This window comes from Clupea harengus, unplaced genomic scaffold, assembly GCF_900700415.2.
Source record: "Clupea harengus unplaced genomic scaffold, Ch_v2.0.2, whole genome shotgun sequence".
NCBI classification, from domain to species: domain Eukaryota; kingdom Metazoa; phylum Chordata; class Actinopteri; order Clupeiformes; family Clupeidae; genus Clupea; species Clupea harengus.
The window spans coordinates 1-19,883 of record NW_024880584.1 but is presented as its reverse complement, the minus strand read 5'-3'; the positions used below and the strand labels follow the sequence as shown (position 1 = coordinate 19,883).

General features: G+C 41.8%; 2 protein-coding genes and 1 pseudogene across 4 annotated transcripts; all 3 read left to right on the top strand.

The window, feature by feature from the left end:
* Positions 1 to 71: 71 nt before the first annotated feature.
* Positions 72 to 8,583, top strand: LOC122132434 (annotated as a pseudogene).
* Positions 8,584 to 11,547: 2,964 nt separating this feature from the next.
* On the top strand, positions 11,548 to 13,183 carry LOC105905734 (protein PET100 homolog, mitochondrial). The gene is made up of 4 exons (XM_012833775.3): positions 11,548 to 11,664; positions 12,148 to 12,234; positions 12,348 to 12,380; positions 12,471 to 13,183. Exons 1-4 carry the CDS (start codon positions 11,638 to 11,640, stop codon positions 12,558 to 12,560), a joined length of 237 nt encoding a protein of 78 aa, XP_012689229.1. The 5' UTR covers positions 11,548 to 11,637; the 3' UTR covers positions 12,561 to 13,183.
* An 873-nt stretch (positions 13,184 to 14,056) lies between these two features.
* On the top strand, positions 14,057 to 18,485 carry LOC122132433 (protein FAM102B-like). Of its 3 annotated transcripts, XM_042707169.1 has the most exons (8): positions 14,057 to 14,308; positions 15,623 to 15,743; positions 15,856 to 15,885; positions 16,029 to 16,145; positions 16,260 to 16,306; positions 16,487 to 16,782; positions 17,101 to 17,170; positions 18,389 to 18,485. In XM_042707169.1, the coding sequence occupies exons 1-8, from the start codon at positions 14,124 to 14,126 to the stop codon at positions 18,429 to 18,431; spliced, it is 909 nt and encodes a 302-aa protein (XP_042563103.1). In that variant the 5' UTR covers positions 14,057 to 14,123; the 3' UTR covers positions 18,432 to 18,485. The 3 variants fall into 3 exon arrangements, with proteins under 3 accessions (XP_042563103.1, XP_042563104.1, XP_042563105.1); XM_042707170.1 differs by lacking the exon at positions 17,101 to 17,170; XM_042707171.1 differs by lacking the exon at positions 15,623 to 15,743 and having other exon boundaries at positions 14,106 to 14,308; positions 15,856 to 15,893.
* Positions 18,486 to 19,883: the final 1,398 nt, after the last annotated feature.

The window sequence follows — 19,883 nt, the reverse complement described above, 5'->3', positions numbered from 1 at the left end:
GCAAGGTGCTAACACCAAGATCATTGATACCTAAACTGTGAAAAATATATCTTTACTGGGTGTCACTTAAGAGGAGCATCTCCTGACCATCTCCCCCCGCCCGATCTCTCCACAGCTGAAGGCCGTCCACGAGCAGCTGGCTGCCCTGTCTCAGCCCCAGACCAGCAAACCAAAGAAGAAGGAGAAGGAGAAGAGGGAGAAGAAGAAGGACAAGCACAAAAAGAAAGCGGGAAGCATGGCGGCATTAGACGAGATCCCCGAGCCCCAGATCCCTGCGCTGCAGCCTTCTAAGAAGAGCAAGAACAACAAGGATCCGCTGCCTAAGAAGAGCAAGAAGCCTGGGTAGGCATATGTGCTTTCTTCTGTTCTGTCCTGTGTCTGTCCAGCTGATTGTCAGGTTGATTATTCTTGGGAGACACATGGGAGATTTATTTTTTGGTAGTAGTAGTGTGAACATTTGCAAACAGCCGTACCAACAACACAAATGATATTCTAAAGACTGAGAAGTTGTTTTGAAAATGAGTTCTACCTACATTTCCCTGAAATATATAGAATCATTTCCTAATCCCCATTTCGCCTTCTCTCTGACCGCAGTAAGAAGGACGGCGTGAAGATAAACCGCTCCATCCCTACCCTGAGCGCCATGCCGCCCACGCTGCAGCCCGTGCCGGGCCTGGACTCTGAGGAGGACCTGCTGGGGTCCGCCGGTGCCACCGGGGGCGGCACGGAGAAGTGTAAGCCCATGACCTACGAGGAGAAGAGGCAGCTGAGCCTGGACATCAACAAGCTGCCCGGGGACAAACTGGGCCGCGTGGTGCATATCATTCAGTCGCGCGAGCCCTCGCTCAAGAACTCCAATCCCGACGAGATCGAGATCGACTTTGAGACGCTCAAGCCCTCCACACTGCGAGAGCTGGAGAGATACGTGTCGTCCTGCCTGCGCAAGAAGAAGAAGCCTCCAGGTTAGTGGCTCTGGGTTGCATATAACATTTAAATCATGGTCCTTTAATCATTTGACTCCATTGCATTACAGACTTGGTTCAAAATATACTTGCTTATACAAAAGTTGAGTGCTAACCTTCACTGACCTTTGACCTTGCAGAAAAGACCATGGAAGCCCTGACTGTAACCAAGACCAAGGGCTCCTCCTCGGACTCAGGCAGTAGCAGTGAGTCCAGCTCCTCAGACAGTGAAGACTCCGAGACAGGTGAGACGGATACCACCGCAGAGGTCTAAGCTCAGCAAAGCAACTCTTTGTGTGGATCAAAATGATATGTTGTGCATATTGGCCAATGTCCTTCGCTCACTCTTGCTGGCTTTTTTTTTAGCAGGAATGGCATCAAAGCAGAAGAAGAAGGGCCTCTCGGGGAAGGAGGGCAAAAAGCCTCATCACCTGCCCCTGCCCCACATCGCCCCGCTGCCCCTGGCCCAGGTGCTGCAGCCCACAGCCCAGCTGAAGCTGCAGCAGCCGCAGCACCCGTCGCCTGTGGCCTACGTCCCACCGCCCGTCGCGGCCCTGGAGTCCTCGCAGCTCCTGGAGAACACGTTCGACTCCCTGCCCAACTTCGGGCCGCCCCTCATGCACCTGTCCCACCACGCCAGCGAGTCCTCGTCCCCCGCCGGCCCACCACCGCACCTGGGCGCCCCCCAATCCGGCGGCTCTGTGTCTCCCGAGACCCATCGGTTCCTCAATCAGCACGCCATCCTCCCCCTCCAGGTACAGAACTCTGGAAGACACTTATGTCTGTCTCAATTGAAGCAGAGGACAGGACTGCTACACCTCTTTTCAGTGGTTAAGCCTTAGTCTATGGTAGCTAAATTTATGATGGTTGCTGACATGGTTTTAAGCCCAAATGACCCACCTTACCATGTCATTTGTTTATTGATCAAATGTCTACCTAATGAGTAAATGTAAACGGAAGGTTTCTGCCTTTGTTCATAACTCGGGTGTAAATAAGTGGAATGTCCCATCCTAATCATGACTGACAAGACATCTGTTCCTTTTCTTCTCTCCTCCATCTTTCCCCTCTCCTCCTCCTCCTCCTCTCTGTTTAGCCCTGCACAACGCCTTGCCTCAGCAGCCTTCCCGGCCGAGCCACAGGGCGGCCCCTCTGCCTCCCAAGCCCCCCCAGCAGACCATGCAGCAGCAGCAGCAGCAGCAGCAGCAGCAGCAACAGCCTCCGCCTCCTCAGCAGGCCCTCCAGCCTCAGCAGCTCCAGCCCCAGGCCCAGCCACCCCCCAGCCCCAGCCCCAGCCCCCCCAGCACCACCTACCCCCCACCTCATGCACCCCCCACAACCCCTCCGCCAGCGCCCGCTCTCCCCACCCACCCTCACCCCGCAGGGCCTGCTCTCCTCCCAGCCCCCGCAGATGCTGCTGGAGGACGACGAAGAGCCCGGACCCACGCTGCCCCTCAACCCCAACCTGCAGCTCTACCTGCAGCACCTACAGCAGGGCAGGCAACAACAACAACAACAACAACAACAACAGGCATCCCTGATGCAGTCCCTGCCTAATAGACAGCAGCAGCAGGCAGGGCAGCCTCCTCTCCTTCAGTCCGTGCAGGTCCAGTCTCAACTGGGTCCGCCGCAGTTCCCACCGCAGTCGCAGACGCAGCCGCAACCTCCGCCATCCCACCAACCCTCCAGCCAGCAGCAGCAGCTCCAGCAGCAGCACCAGGCCAGGCACATGCAGCAGCAGCAGCAACAACAGCAGCAGCAGCAGCAGCAACAACAGCAGCAGCAGCAACAACAACAACAACAACAGCAACAGCAACAGCAACAACAACAACAACAACAGCAGCAACAGATGGGCTTCTCCCAGGGCCCCATGCCCAGCACTCCGACGCAGTCAGCGCCACATAAAGTGTCCATGCCCTCCAGTAAAGCACAGCAGATCATCCAACAACAACAACAACAGCCACCGCCGCAGCAGCAGCAGCAGTCACAGCAATCTCAGCAGCAGCAATCTCAGCAGCAGCATCCTTCTCCACGTCAACACAAGGCAGACCCCTACAACACGGGTGAGTGAGAGGTGTCTATGCCTGACAGTGGCACCTGCACCCAGTGCATCTCCAAGGGGGGGGAGGCAAGAGGGCATTTATTTCCGTGCTCCGATGCGATGCGCTAACTCAAGTGCTGTGGTGTTTTCTTTTCTTTTGTGTCGTGACAGGCCACCTGAGGGAGTCTCCGCTCATGATGCATTCCCCCCAGATCTCCCAGTACCAGCCCATGCCCCAGTCTCCCCCCCACACTCTGCAGCCCAAAAAAGTGAGTCTCCCGGGCCGTACTTTGTTACTTTAATTCCAGTACGTATGTGTGTAATAAAGTGTTTAGGCATACTCTTTTGAACAACATGATCGCTTGTCTAGAGGGTGTAATTGTTGCTCTGTCTGTTTTAGGAAAAGGAGTAATGTTACATGCTGAAAGGGTGTTTTGATATGTTTATGTTCTAGCTTGTTATGCTCAGCTTTACTGATCACTGGTGGTATTGTGTTAGGAGCAGAGGCCACCCTCAGCTCTTGGCGGGTTGAAGGAGGAGAAGCTGCCCCCGTCGCCAGTGATGCGCGGAGAGCCCTTCAGCCCTGCAATGCGCCAGGAACCCCACAAGCACCCCGAGGCAAAGGCCATGCCAGGTCACGGCCAGCAGAGTGAGTACCAGCACCGCATAGCACTGCACCACCTCTTTATCAATATGTGCTTTGTGACCGCTGGGTTTGTTTTTGTGTGTGTGTGTGTGTGTGTGTGAGCTGAGCAAGCGCTGACTCTGTTCTCCTTTTTTATTTTATTTTATCTTATTTTAATTGAGTGTTTGTGTCTGTCTGTCTTTCCATTTTATCTTTCATTGTGTGTTACTTGTGACTGTGTGTGTGTGTGTGACCATGTGTGTGACCGTGACTGTGTGTGACCATGTGTGTGACCGTGTGTGTGCGTGACTGCATATGTTCTGTGTCTAACTGTAACACCCTTTTCTGCCTTTGTGTGTAATGTTTAAGTAGTGTGGACGTAGTGTGTACAATTTGACTGACTGTCTTGAGAACAAGTCAATGAAAATATCCTTTTTCCCTGTTCCTCTGTGCTCAGAAGCATGTCTGACCCCGTACCTTGGTAGTAACAGTGTCTGACCATCTGCTGTATTTCCAGGAGAGCCTAAGTCGTCCGACAGCTCGCGACCCGTCATCCGCTCCTCTGAGTCCAGTGGGCCGCCCCCAATGCAAGAGAAGGACAAGTTCAAGCAGGAGCCTAAAACACCCGTCGCCCCCAAAAAGGTACAGGTGGGTCATGGGACTGCTCTGCCTACAACCCTCACTGCACGTCGCAACACGTCACCTCACACCTGGAGGGATTTTTAAGGCTGTTCGAGTTAGCGAAAGACATACACAAGCTAATGGCATACAAACACATCCACGTTAGGAAGAATGTGAACGTCATTGTCAAACGACAAAAAGGAAAGTTCGATTGTAACAATACCATAACTTGTCCACAGTTCCAGAGTATTTCTACTGCATTGTGGTAACACTATACAGTGTTTTTTGACATAATGACTTGGACCACTGACTGCCAGGTGTAGTTTTGTTAAGCACATGTGATAGAAATCATCACTGAAAGCTGTGTTTCCCCCGTGTTGGTTCAACAGGACGTGAAGTTAAAGAACATGGGCTCATGGGCGAGCCTGGCCCAGAAGTCCACTTCTACGCCGTCGTCGGCACAGAAGTCGTCGAGCGACTGCTTCGAGCAGTTCCGCCGCGCCGCCCGCGAGAAGGAGGAGCGGGAGAAGGCCCTGAAGGCCCAGGCCGAGCAGGCGGAGAAGGACCGTCAGCGCCGTGAGCAGGAGAAGCACCGGTGAGCAGGGTTTCAAATCAAATCAAAATAATAATCCCAAAACAGTGGGCTGCTGCTCCATTCCTGATGGAGTGTTAGCCAAGCTGTCGTTCTGCTTTTTGTTTTGACATGTTGGCTAAAACAGAACTTTTACGTTAAACACAGTGTTGTAAACTTTGAGTTAACTCACGTGACCCAATTGTGGTTTGACCTCTTGACCTCTGTGACCTTCCTCAGGGGTCGAGATGAGGAGGATTCGCTGGAGCCGAGTCGCCGGCAGCACGAGGAGCCGCGCCGGAGGCAGGAGCAGCCGCAGCCACAGCCGCCGCAGCAGCAGCTGCAGCCTCCACCGCAGCAGCAGGTGCAGCCGCCCCAGCAGCAGCAGCAGCAGCACCCGGCGCATTCACAGACACAGGGCCAGGTCCACTCGCCAGCCACCCCCCAGCCGTCGCAGGCTCCCCCACGCCACCGGCCTCCAGCCAGAGTGCTCTGGACCAGCAGCAGAGGGAGCTCCTGCGCCGCAGAGAACAGGAGCGCAGGAGGAGAGAGGCGGTGAGCAACCACACACTGCAGCCCTATGGGGCCGCCGTTTTACCCATTACACACCTGCTGTGAAACACACACACACACACACACACACACACACACGTTTATATACACTCAACAAAAATATAAACGCAACATGGAACAATCTCAAAGGTTAAACTGCGTTCAGATTCATGGAAGGAGATTAGTGAGTGCAGTGTGTGTGTGTGTAATAACCTATGGTTTCAGTGTAACAATGGCTACAGATATGAATGTGTGCACAGAGAGAAAGAGAAATAAGCTTTTGGTGAGCATTCAGAAATGACATCTTTTATTTCAGTTCATGAAACAGGACCCAAATTCAACACGTTTCATGAATAGATTTGTTCTGTGTATGTACACAGACACACATGTGCATTTTATTTTATTTTGTGTCTGCATTGTGTGTAATGTGTGTAATATTTTATTTAAGTGTTTAATTTGTGATTTATTCTCTTTCAGATGGCAGCTATGGTTGACATGAATTTCCAAAGTGATTTAATGGCCATCTTTGAGGAGAACTTGTTCTGAGAAGGATTATTTTAACTTCCTGTCGAACTGAAAGGAATTTAAAAACAAAAAAAAACTAATAAATACACAAGCAGATCTTGAATTCCTCTGGGGGAGAAAAACACAGAAATGGGATCACGAAAAGCGCAAACGCACGGGACGATGGATTTTACGAACCCTGACCTCTGAATCCTCAACCTCTGAAACAAGCCTGCCAAACTGGTACAGGCTGCATCCATGAGTGAAGACGGCCCTGGCCTCCTGCGCTCAGAGGCGTGGAGCCCCTTAGCCTGACTGCCACAGCCGCCTTTCTGCGGCTTCCTTTTTCCTGCGGATGTGACGTCGTCATGGCAGCAAAGGGCCGAAGAGGACTTGATTGGCACAGTGCTCTGCGTGACAGAGCAAAGAGCAGTGGCAGCAGAGCAGCACGCCGCCACCGTGGAGCGGACGATTGAATCCGATAATGATTTAAATATTCTTGATTACCTGTTTAAGGCATCCATGAACTGCCATGCGTTGTGAGGGGGGTAAACAAGACAAGAGGCTGTTTTGTTTTTTCTTTCCCTTCCTTTGGTTTTTGTTTTCTAGGTGAACACATTCAAGCAGATCGCGGGGTGGGGGTGGGCACTTAAATATGAAATCTTGAGTTGTCACTTCTCAGGAGAGGAGGTGCAGCTTGCCTTACGCCTCTGACCTGTAAGAAACACACACAAACACACAAATATAACAGTACTCACTGACCTGGACGTATGAACAAAGAAATTATCCATTATTTACAAACCACAGAGGAGTGTTACAATGTGCAGATTTTTTTCATTATGTAGGATCTACTGTAAAAAGGTATTTTCTTATTCTATGGTTACTGTTGTGTTTTTTTTTTCTTTTCTTTTCTTTTTTTTCTTTCTTTTTTTATATTTTAACCCTCTTATCAATGCCATTCTCCATCTATGTCTATGCCAAACAACTATTTCCTTTTATGCTGAAGTTCTAGTCTTGAAATTCTTCATTTAACTTTTGTCTTTCTTAATATATAAATATATTTTTCTTGTCCAGTCCCCTACCCAATGGGCCTAGCTAGCCTGATAGTAAATAGACTAATATATGCATTACTCCCTACACGTGTTTATTGAGGGCGAACCCCATAAAATATGCATCCATTCTTCCATCATTTCATTTGACTTCACCCTAGTGCAGAGCTCCAATGACCACAGGTGAGCTCCCTGACATTGGGCCTTCTTGCTGAGCTGTCCTTTGTTTATTTTTTGTATTATTATTATTATCATAATTGAAGAAAACTTTGAACATTTATGTCTATTGTACAAAGAGATGCAAGATTTTGCAATATCTTTTTTTTTTTTTTTTTTTCTGTTAGCAAACCGGTTCATCTTTACCCAACGGCATCGTTAGAATGGGTCGAAGCATTAACACCTAGCTCGTTTGGCTTCGTCAAGCACAGCTGATTTTTGCCCGACGGAAGCCCAAAATCCTCGGGGAAGAGCTCGGAGATGGAAAAGAGATGGAAGCTAGTCTTTGCATGACTCTCTTCTTTTCTTCACAAATCATTTAAACTATGACTAAGCAGAGACACTCTGTACGCTGTACTAGATATAATAAACACAAAAAAGATTTGAAACATAAAACCTAAAAAAAAAAAAAAAATACAAAAAAAAAAAATCTCAAAAACAGTTCTGATTTTATATCATTGTTCTTGTTCAATTCTAGTGGATGTGAGTTCTAATTCTATTATTTGAGACAGTGAGGGGGTTGGGGCACAACTTGAAACCTTGGCAGATCCTCTGAGTTTCTCTTATGGTGTTTTTCTCCAGTGCCTGTATTGTATTGCGATTCTAGTTGGCCTATATTGGGTTTGGGAGGGTAAGGGGTGGGCAAATGCTGGTTGACCGAAGGCTTTGGGAAGGGGGGGGGGGGATTTTAGGGGAGAGCTTGTGTAAAAAGGCAAAAAAGGAAAGTCAGCATTTTATATTTTACCCAATTACAATATTCAGGTTTAAAATCTAGTTTTAGCTGGACTTCTATGTACCTGGTCATTTTCTTTCGTCCCTAGCTTCTTTTTTTTTTTTTTTCAAGTGGACATGTTGGCACAGACACTTAACCATTATTGTCAGTGTGCGTGCATGTGTGTGTATGCATAATTGTACGTTTATGTATGTATGTATATAAGTTGGTATGTGTGACTGTATGGTCTTTTGTGGCACGGGAAGTGTCTTCAAATCCAAGAACACTTCAAAAGAACGAGTTGCTTTGCTAACAACACTCATCTTTTCTTCACCCTCCTTTGGAAGTTCACATGTTTAACTTTATATATTATTGGTTCATTTGGCCTATGAAAGGTAAGGTAAGAGAGAACACTTTTCAATACTTAAAGCCTTTTCATGTGTACTTGCTTTTCCATGGTAAGAGTTGGATGTTAACGTGCCATAGATAATGAATCTCTCCAGAGAATGTGCTGACCATGTTGCTCAGCAGCAAGTTTGCTTTATTCAGGTATTTTATTTCACATTTTCCTTCTTTTTTTTTTCATTTTGTTTTTGGGTTTCGTGTTTTTAACATTTTCCTCGATTCTTGTTTGGTATGTGAGTGGGCTATCGAGGTCAATGGTTCAATCTGTTATGATCATGGAATAAACTCATCTCTTTTATAGAAAATTAAAAGGAAACAAAAAAACTTACATCTATGTGGTTGTTATTTGGTTTGTTCAGAATTCTTGGCAAGTGTAGTTTGACTCCGATGTCATCTCATAATAATAATAATAATAATAATAATAAAACTTTATTTATATAGCACCTTTCATGCAAAAGAATGCAGCTCAAAGTGCTTTACAGCAAATACATAATATGCACAAAGAAATGACATGCACATAAAAATAGACATCAAAGAAACATAACAAAGATATAGTGCAAAAAAAAAAAAAAAATTATAATTATAATTATAGGGATATATTTAATCCAACCCCTTAATATCACCAGTAGAGATTTAAATTAAATTAAAAGTATTTATATATATATATAGTGCGAAGTGGTAGCTAGTTAAAGGCTAATGTGAAGAGGTACGTTTTTAGTTTTCTTTTAAAGATGTTAAGCGAGCTGGCTTCCCTGATGTCTATAGGCAGTATGTTCCATAGCACTGGGGCGTAATTGACAAATGCTGCGTCCCCGATTTTCCTACGGCTTTTGCTGGGAACCTCCAATAAACCAGCATTCGATGATCGCAGTGTTCTTGAGGGCAAGTATTTGACTAGGGAGTTTGCAATGTAACTTGGTCCTAGCCCATTAAGGGCTTTGTATATTAGGAGAAGGACCTTAAAGTCAATTCTAAAAGTTACTGGAAGCCAGTGCAGAGCAGCTAAAACTGGACTAATGTGCTCTCTCCTCTTGGTTCTGGTTAATAGCCGAGCTGCAGAGTTTTGAATGAGCTGAAGTCTCTCAGTTGTTTTTTTTGGGAGGCCAGTAAGGATTGCATTACAATAATCAAGACGGCTTGAAATAAAGGCATGAATCAGTTTTTCAGCATCTTTTTGATTTATAAATGGCAGGACTTTAGCTATGTTTTTAAGGTGGAAAAATGATGTTTTCGTCACCTTGTTAATGTGAGACTTGAAGCTTAAATCTGAATCTAAAATAACACCAAGACTTGTAACCTCCGATTTAATCAAGGGAGTTAATTTCCCCAAATTATTAAACAGCATTTCTCTTTTTGTTTTAGGGCCGACTAGTAGGATCTCAGTTTTGTCCTCGTTTAACTTTAAGAAATTATTGCTCATCCACTTATTTATCGCCAAAAGACAGGTAGTAATGGAGTTTATTGCTGCAGCATCATTTGGCTCAGCAGAGATGTATAGTTGCGTGTCATCAGCATAACTATGGAAACATACATGACATGACATGTTTTTACTTGAAGTGGGGTTCTTCCTTCTGCTGGGGATTAACAGTTAGTACAGTAATATTATCTAGGTTAAGAAAATACTTTAATCCATGGATTCTTTAACATAACATGTTTTTAGGGGCCAAATGGCAAATGTTTTGGACCCTCTTTGTAACAAAGGCCACCTCAAGTAAAATGTGATCTGGTGCTGAAAGCCATATTATGCCCATTATAAGTTATCTACTTTTTCCCAAGTCGCTTATATTAACTGTAGTATTTCATGAAAAGACCAATAAAAAGAATATGTATAAACATTCATACAGGACGGTTCTCAAGGAGGTAAAGCATAGACAAGAATAATGGGAAACCTGTGTCATGATTTTTGTATAAAACATAATTAGGAGAGTTTTTATAATGAGCCTAAGTAGCCTACAACAAATGTGCAATGCCTTCAGTTTGAAGTTTGAACTACTACAAGACTTTTTTTATTTCAGTCTGGTACAGACAGAACATATAGACGAGCATAAACATGAACAGAGCAAAGAGAAGAGTTATAGACAGTGGATGACACAAGGTTGAAAACACATATTAGCACATATTAATGGCCAAAGGGTTTGAGGAAGGTTTAAGAGTCGACAAAACAGTTTGAATATAGAATTTGACTAAAAACAATGTAAATTAATAACAAAGTTCCTCTTAGTAATATGAGATGTCAGGTAAATCGGGCCACTTTTTGTTCAAGTGTCTTAAATCATCCTTAAACACCATTGAAATATGTATGGAAACAACCAAAAGTCCACTCAGTACAAAGAGTCAGTTCACTCTTACAATTCTATACTGAAAATAGGAAGCAAAATTAAATGTTTTAAGTTCAAGAGCCGTTTATGCACTGGATGTCCCCTGGATGAGCCAACAGGTAAAATGGGCTGAAATAGGCTATTGCAATTAAAAAGAAATATCAATAATTATAATACAAAATCAAATATTGTTTATTGTATTAATTTTTTTTCTATAACAGTGTTTGTGCTTGCATAAATGCAAATGCTTGCATACATTTGGTGGTATTAATGTGGCTTAGCATTGTTAGTTTATATGCTAACAATATAAACAGTTAATAAGCCATGTATCTTATGAATACACAGTACAGCTGAACTGGATTAAACATACTAAACTCTTATTTGAGCATTCTTAAATTTGTATGTTTGAAAGAGCACCGATCTATGTGTCCATCTATACGTTTGCATATGCGTGGGCCTACTTACTATTTGTGGCATATGTGCACTATATGCGTATGGGCACTAGGCAACTATTTGTGTCATGTTAATGGCCAACAATAAGAATATGACATAATAATATTTGAATGTTTTTAAATAACAAAAACAACTATTTATTTAAAGTAAATTCAGAGGATGGCTCATTTTACATGAATTTTATTTTAAATTAAGATAAAATTAAATTGTGTTTTTTATTAAGTTATTTATTAAGTTAAGTTTATTAAGTTATTTTAGCGGTTAATTTGTTTCTTTACAGTATGTCGACCTTATAATTGAAATCTACCGCTTTAAATTCTAGGCACGTCTGTATGAGGACATACCATGCCTCTCCCAGCAATATCTGACTAATCAAATCTGTTGATCCATGTCAAGAAGTTTTTTTGTCAAGAAGCATTGATTAGTTTAAATAAATGAGCAAGCTGTTGAATCTTAGAGAGCTATGCACTTCTACTTCACATGGCCTATTTTATCTGATGGCCCAACCATAGTTGTTATTATGAAACCTACGTCATCATTCAGCGTCAAGAAATTGTCGAAACGGCAGAAGTAGAGTGAAGGTTGGAGTGGTTTATACATGGTGCTTAAACATGGGCGTAAATTTAGAGATTTTTAGGGTGGGTATTGGCTTTCAATTTGATATGCATTTGTTAATACGTTATGTGTTTCATATGAACAATTATTTATAACAAAACAATGACCACTAGTACTCGTTAGCTTTAGATGCTAGTTGAGGCAAGCGGTCATGTAACATCAGGTAGGCTAGCCAGCTAGTTAGCAGCTAAACTATGATATAATATTGACTGCTGCGAGTTTCAATCGTTGTAATTATATGGTTAGTTATTTTTCAGTAAACTAGATCTCACCGATAAAGTTTTAATTTGAAGTGTACATTGTTTTGTAGATAGCCAACGGCCAGTCATCATCATCGTAGTTCATTACCATTGCTGTTTATTGTAACATTATTGAAACATAACCGTTCAATTTACCTTGTCAGAGGTAGTTTTTTTTTTTATTACGCTAGACGGATTCCTTCACGTACGAGCCGTCTCAATGTCATCAATTATAATCAAACCAGATTCACATTGTCCTCTCCGCAGATGATGCTGTACCTCTCCTTCCCCGTTGCCATGTTCTGGGTATCAAATCAAGCAGAGTACTTTGAGGAGTACATTGTCAAGAGGAAGGTTAGTTGTCTGTCACTCAAGTCACTTGTAAGCCATTTCTTTCTAATCAACTGCATTTAAAATCATTTTTTTCTCTACTTTTCCTGTGGTCTCTCACCAATTCCACACGTTAGAGGGAGATCTTTCCACCAGATGAGAAGTCGCAGGTAAGTGTTGATAATGTGCATTGTAACATCTCTAAGACCATGTCAATGTGATGATTACTATTGATGGTTATTACTTGTGTCTACAAACAGAGGAAAGAGCTTGAAGACTTTAAGGAACGAATGCGGATCAGAAAGGAAAAGCGCATCTTGAAACAAATGGCCCTGGAGTCTCAGGAATGAGTCTGTATTGACAATAGTAAAAGCTGTGTTCATTCTGAATGGTGGATCACTCAAGCCCAAGGCAAGAGGAGACTTTTCATGGGTCGGGTGAAGGATTCCTTATCCTTGGGACTGCTAAACTGCTTTTTCTTTTTTTGCTGATTTTTCTAAGTGTCAATTTTTTGCTGATTTCAACCAAATGCACCCAAACACACTGATTTCAATCAAAGTTTAAATGCATTATTTATTTTCTGTGATTTAAAAAAATGTATTTTTATGTATATATGCACATTTTCTTGCCATTAAAGTAACATATTGACAATTTGATATATTTTGATTTTGTGAGGTCTCCTTTAACAAAGTAAATAAAATTTGTATTCTAATAAGTGTACTCCTCAACTGTCATACTTAACAAAACTACCACTGGTTGAAGTAAGTAATTGGACAATAATTGACATGAACCCTATGATGAAAATGAAATGTGTTTAACCTTTGGGAACAGGCTTTGCCATCCCAGCTGCATCATCTCGGATTTTCTTGCATCGCATATCAGAGGCTGAAATGTTCATAATTATAATTTATCTTGAAAATCTAATAACAGGTTTCTCCTGATTTTACCATATTAAATTACTTTTGGTGTTGCATACCTTTGTATTTTTATTTTAGCTCAAATGATGTGGTCAAGATTCATGTGAACTTCCATGGTAACCTCAAAATCGCACTATGAAAGTAGACATAGCGCATAAGCGTGTGACTTACATATGCTTATAACATATATCATTGTGCTAAATTTGAGCATTTTGTGAAATTTACATGCAATATGAGCTTCATTGTATAAATGTACCTCACATTTATTTGCAAAGTTTTGAGAAACACGCATGCATAAAATGTAGGATTATTAGTTGAAATCAAGAATATGTTTGAAAACAATGCTAAATATTGAGTATTTATTTGTTGGTAACCTTTTTGTTTAGCAAGCCAAATTGAACTTTTGAAATTGTGAGCAAATGTAAAAGCAGCGCCCCGATGGACAAAAAAAGAATGTGGTAGTGACGCAGGGTGTGACATTTCATGAAGTTTGAACCTTTACATGACAAGATATTGGCTAGCGAAGTGCTAGATTTGTCATTTGAACATTATTCACTAGCAAGGGTGATTTACCTCAGACCTGCCCGAGACCAACTTGCCATAAAAATATCTTAATTTTTAAAAACTGTTTTGAGCCTACCCCAATTCAGGGGGCGCTAGCATGAAGAGAAACGCACACCTAGGGACACAAACCTTATATTCCATAGCACTTTACCAAGTTTCATGTGGATTGGTGAAGTTTATGTATGTGATATCGTCTACCAAAATTGGTATGTAAGAAATCGAAAAAACATTGACAAACACTATATAGGCTACACAGTATTTTGAAATCAATCAAATGCATGATGCATTTGTTTTTAGAACTGTATGATGTCATAAAGCTGTGTAGATAGAGATTTTTTTTTTCTGAAGATGTCAATGTTAATTGACCATGACGAATAAGTATTTTCATGTAATTACATATAGACTGGATCATTTAAAGCACATTAAAGGCTGATGGACCATGGAAGATGGGCCTCGGCTCTCTTGCAAGCTCATGTCTTTGTGCGGAAACGGCTTTGCACACACAGTTTTTCTGTCTCCTTGTTTCTGGATGAGCTAGCAAATGTACCACAGGTCACTGGATGGCTTTTTTGTAAGGTTCGCCTGCTTGACGGCAGCTTTGTGGAGGAGACAGAGAGGTGAGAGGAAGATGGGTTCAACAATATTCAACAGTAGAGGGGTATTTGAGAAAGCGTGGCTAACCTAGCCTGACATAAACACTGAGCATGGGGTTGGGCGAAACTGTTGCGATTTATTTCGAGTTATCGGTCCCAGAACATCGATTATTAATTTGATCAATCAACTCCATGTTGGTTAACGGACAGTTGTGCGCATTCTCGCGAACTTCTAAAGATTATGTTGAGCGTAGAGCGTCCATCATAGTCTGTCACCTTCCAGGACCAAGTGACCACTTACATTTTAGACATACCTTGTCTTACGTGCTCATGGCCTAATTACATATTTCGTCCTGTATTGTTTTCCTCCTGGCTTTTAGACCTGAAATCCCCATATCCTCCTCAGACAGTTTCTTGAAGCACTTTGTGTAAACCTGTTCGACTCTCCATTTGACTATATAACATGGAACATTTTTTGATTGGCCTAACTTATTGTCCTCTATATATTTTTCACTTCCCAAAGGCTAGTCTTAGAATATTTGTCAAGTACATTCTGGCACCCCTTATCTTTGCCTAAACGGTGTCCTTATCAGTTCAGGATGGAGTTCTTGTGCTTATAGAGCCTCCATCATCATGTCACCCTCGTACAGCTGGAAGTCACTCTTTTCATAACTAGTGTTGTCTTTCAGTTTAATCTAAATAACAGGAAGAAGATGTAGAGATCACATCACTTGTCACTGAGGTACAGATCGATGGTCAAAAGAGACCCACAGAAGTATAAAGTACAGGGGTGTGTTGCACAATAGTACTTCTAGACTTCCTTGTTACTGTCTTCTAACAGACTATGACTGAGCTGTCTAAGGAGGACCCATCAGCCCCCATGCAGCAAACTATATATATTCATTTGTATGGGACAGAAATAAAATGCCCCCCAGCTTAAGGGACATGAATTAGGCTATATCATCCTATAAGTCAGCAAAGGCTATAGGATATAGGATAGGATAGGATATAGGATGGGTATAGGCCTCCATCTCAAGAAACAGAAACAAAAAATGAAGTTTGAAACCTACTGTGGATTATACTTCTTATGACAGTATCAATTTTATTTCTTTAATTAAAGTGACCATTGTCTAAAAAGCTTTGGTCAGCTTGGACTTATGTTTACGGACTTCCATAGATACTAACCTTGCTAACCTAGCCTAGTTTTTTGGATTATCTTACTCTGAGTTAACATATCCAGGTAAGAGACTGAACCCGCTTTCTGGAATACCCCTCAGAATAATGACAAACCTGTCAACAGGATATCAAAATGTTTGATGGTATTTCAATTGCCTGCAGTTGTGAGGTATTTCGCAACACTGTGCAATGGAGGAAGGAGTTTGTGTTTGAATGTGGAGCTACTGTCAATGGATCAACAGGAGTTCTCAGCAACTCCATATGTAGAGTTTCAGTCCGTGAGGTCAGACGCTGCTTAAGCAAGTATCTGTTTGTGCCTGTATTTGTTTATCCCTTCATGTAATTAATATAGAATACATCTACTTTGTTCTTGCTATTGTCTGCTTTTTCTGCAGGACCGAAAAGGTGGAAGATCTTACAAGAAGGTAAAGAAGTAAGGAAAGTCCACATAGATAGATTACATTTATTTAAACTCAGAATGATATTTTGTGTGTGTCTGTAACTATCTAAGATGTCATTATATCAGCATTTGCTATTTCCCCTCTTAAATAGTTTTTCACAATTCTAGGTTGGCTATATAGACTTAAATCTCGTTGAGTTTATCGGCTCTGGCTATGTGACTCGCCACTGCCTCCTGGAGGGATACATGGGCAAGCACAGCAAATTAGACAACTCACTTCTGAAGGTTAGAAAGAAAATATTTATGTTTTCCATTATTTTGACATTCATTTTTGTATGTAACTAATATAAATCCAATAGATTCAAGCATGGGATTAACATATCATATGATTCAATACAGGTTAGATTGCAGGTGCAACTTCTTCAGGGAGATCCGTGTTTTAGGACGTAAGATCACATACGCCAATCGCCAAACATAATATTTAAAATGAGTATCCTTCATCTATTTATTTCACTAAAATGTCTCCATAAATTAAGTCCTAACAGTATCTATATTATTGCTGTGGACTGTGAACTGTGAACTTATTTACATCATTGGCTTTTTATGAATCTGGTTGCCTTACTTAGGCCTGTACAAGCAACAGACCCCACATCCACCATGGCCACAGTGAGCGGGACATCCGCATCTCCACTAGAATGTCCGTCCAAGCCAGTTCCAGTTAAAATACTGAGAGATCTGACAGAGACCAGTAGCAGGTCAATGGAGAAGGTCTTGGGTCAGAACCTAGAAGAGCAGGAGAGGGCGCTGGTAGCAGAGCACCTCACTCGTTTGGACCACACCCGTGTGGACGCCTGGGATGTGGTGGAGAACTTGTGCCTTGAGCAGCTTGGGTCTCAGTTGGAACTCTCCACACCTATGGAGGGTAAAGAATATGTGTGTTTAATTCGACAGTATGTCTAAAGGTGTAGTCCTTGATTATAAGCCATTATACTTTTGTCAAATTCAGCAAAATTCTCCTCATATTCCTCTAGCTGTCCGTTGCATGTGTGCGCTCAAAAAGACTTTACATAGCCAATCAACAAGGGGCGCTTGTTCCTTCAGGTGTTCAAATGGCATCAATCTCTTGCCAGCCTAAAAGACTATACCTTAAAGGTGACAAAGACTTAAATGAAAAGCGATATGTAAAATATATGTATTGGTATTAGGAAAACAAACTGTACTTTATGGGTCTTTTGCACAGATGCAGGACTAGCTCTTTATGTCAGCGAGGATGGCTCTACAGCTCTGGGGGTTTCTCATCAAGAGAACAGGTACAGTGTAGAGCAAAAGTACCAATGTATATAATGACCTAATGGTCCTAACCTGGATATTCATGACTGCCCATGTCCTTGTAGTCTAAGATAGTGAGTGTGGTCAAACTCTGATGGGGGGGGGGGAGAGGGGTAAGATGAGTCGGTTTTTACTGAAGTCGACCTTTAGCCAAGGAGGTATGAGACATGAGTAAAACTAATGCATACAATACAACTTCAGGATGTGTGCCATCAATTGAAGCCTTAACAGTGTGCCTAACTCAAATAGAAAATAAAATATGGGGTCCCCCCAAAAAAGTGTCATGATGGACATGTGAAATAGACAAGGAAGTCTTAAATTGAATTAAACTTTCATTGTTTTATTGTGTTTCGCTTTCAGTGTAGATTCTCAACTGTATATTTGACATAATAGCAAAATGTTTAGCCTACAAACATAACATAAACACCAACATGTTACATGATATTCTGAATATCCATGTAATTGCAAACTTGCAAACCAATGACATAAATGCTAACATGTCACATATGTATGGAAAATGCTATTCAAAAGCGAGAGTGATTCTTCTACGTCATCCACAAGAATGTAATCGAAACCTAGGGCTACAAGCATATGACTTTTTCTTCTATAATTACATGACATGACAGTTATTCATTGTTGCATTGATGCAACACTTACTTAAAAAACTAATATTTGACATCACTTCATGCAAACACGAGGGGGTAAGACGAACCATCAGTTGAACTTACCCCTAAGGCTCTGGCTCATTTTGCCCCACAGTTACCATTTTGGGGAAAGCACGTAACCCAGCAACCCAGAGTTACACTTTTGCAAATTCACTCACATGTGTTTACACACTGCCAGTTCATCAACATATCTGATATAACGTTTAAAACTGAGATAAATATGAGAGTGATTACCTGATATGAATTGTTTTTTTAAAGAATAGTTTAAATTTGTCAAAAAAATAGGCTTACCGCTCCATCCACGTGGTTCTTTCTTCCACAGCAAGATGAAAATGGAGAATGCAAACTAAATTTAAAAGGCACATGACAAAAATTGTGTATGGTTGCCCAGATACAGGTGGTGGGGTCAGCTTACCCACTGGCTCTCCCCTGTTCCATAGTGCAGTGTTTTTGTACTTCCTCCATTTGTAGACCATGCCCATTGTGCTTGATGACACGGTGAAGTCACCCTAAATACCACCTCTTCTCTTACAGGGACTCAGAGAATGGAATGGATAACGTCATCATTATGAAATAAAAGTCTTTCACTCCAGTTATTTTTGTGAGGTGCGTTTCTGGTGCGAGCCTGACCAAGTTTGTTCACTTATAGGCCTACAGAGTGGTATCGAGCTGCTGTTGCAAATAATTAACAAACAATTGTTCATCTCCTGTTATTTTATAGAAGTATGTGGGCTGTGGGACAATAACTTACTGATGTTTATTTACAATGTTATATTTATATTATGGACCAAGTAAGAATATTGCATATTTATGTTTAAATATTCCAGTTTAAGACTATGTGAATAAGTAATCTTGTTTTCTTGCACTGGGTACAACAGAGAGAGAAACTGTCTTAGGCAAAAATAATGCCAAATAGGTAATGCAATTGAAGTAGACAAGTGTAGCCTTTCGGTATCTTTGCAACCATGCGTAAGCGATGAAAGCCTACGGATATGACGTGAATGTGATGTATTTGGTAGCCACTTAAAAAGTTGGTGTAGGGAAAAATCGATGTACCCGGAAGTGTCAAGATGGCCCCAAGTGGACTGAAAGCTGTCGTCAGCGAGAGTAAGTAAATGTTTGGACTAAAGTCTTAAATCTGTTTAACAGAGATGTATTATTGTGTATTTTTTCATCGATTAGATATTTGAACTATCTCTGACCCGATACATGCCACTCTTCGAACAAACAAACTAATGTTATTTGGCTAACAGGCTACGTCACTTAAAAACACAAGGACAGAAGCTTCCTTATTTCCTGAAGGCAGCGACAAACCGGTCTCTTATAACAAACAAAATGACTCGGTTAAAGTTCTTGTGGTTGGCCGAGTTAATCAAGATAAATGTATTATTACCCTATACCATATTTATAATACAAATTATATTCAGGTAACTGTAAGTATTTGTTAAAGCGCGGTTTTCAAAATGAATCGCACTTGTCTTGACACCTGCCTTGTGATCAACCTCGAGGGTGGTAAAACTCAGTCACTCATTTACCCAATTCGTCACGTATTTAAAAGAAGGCTTTAGGAAGGGAATCATTTTAAAACCGAATGAATGGCAATAACTTGACCAACATTGTAAACTTTCTAGCTACATCGATTTGTTTCCTCCTTAGCACAGGTCTTACAAATGCATTACTCTTGTTTCAGAACCCACTATAAAGCAGTGTTCTTTATTTTATGTGTAGACCTAACAAGAAGTCGATGTTAACTTCCTCATCGGGATTTTTTTTTTTTTTTTCAAGAGCCACAAGACCTCAAATCACTATGGGCGTTAGAACATATTATAAGCTTAATTCTTATTCTTATTTTGTTGGTTGGGTTTCTTGTGTTGTTGCTAGCCATAATTGCGTTTTACAGACACAGTTCAGCTGGTTTTACTGCAGATCTAATCACCTTTGTGTAGCTACTTCTAGAACCAACACATTATAAAACTTTCTAGATTCTCTGTTAGATAGGTGGCCAGATGAAAATGACCCCATAGAAAAT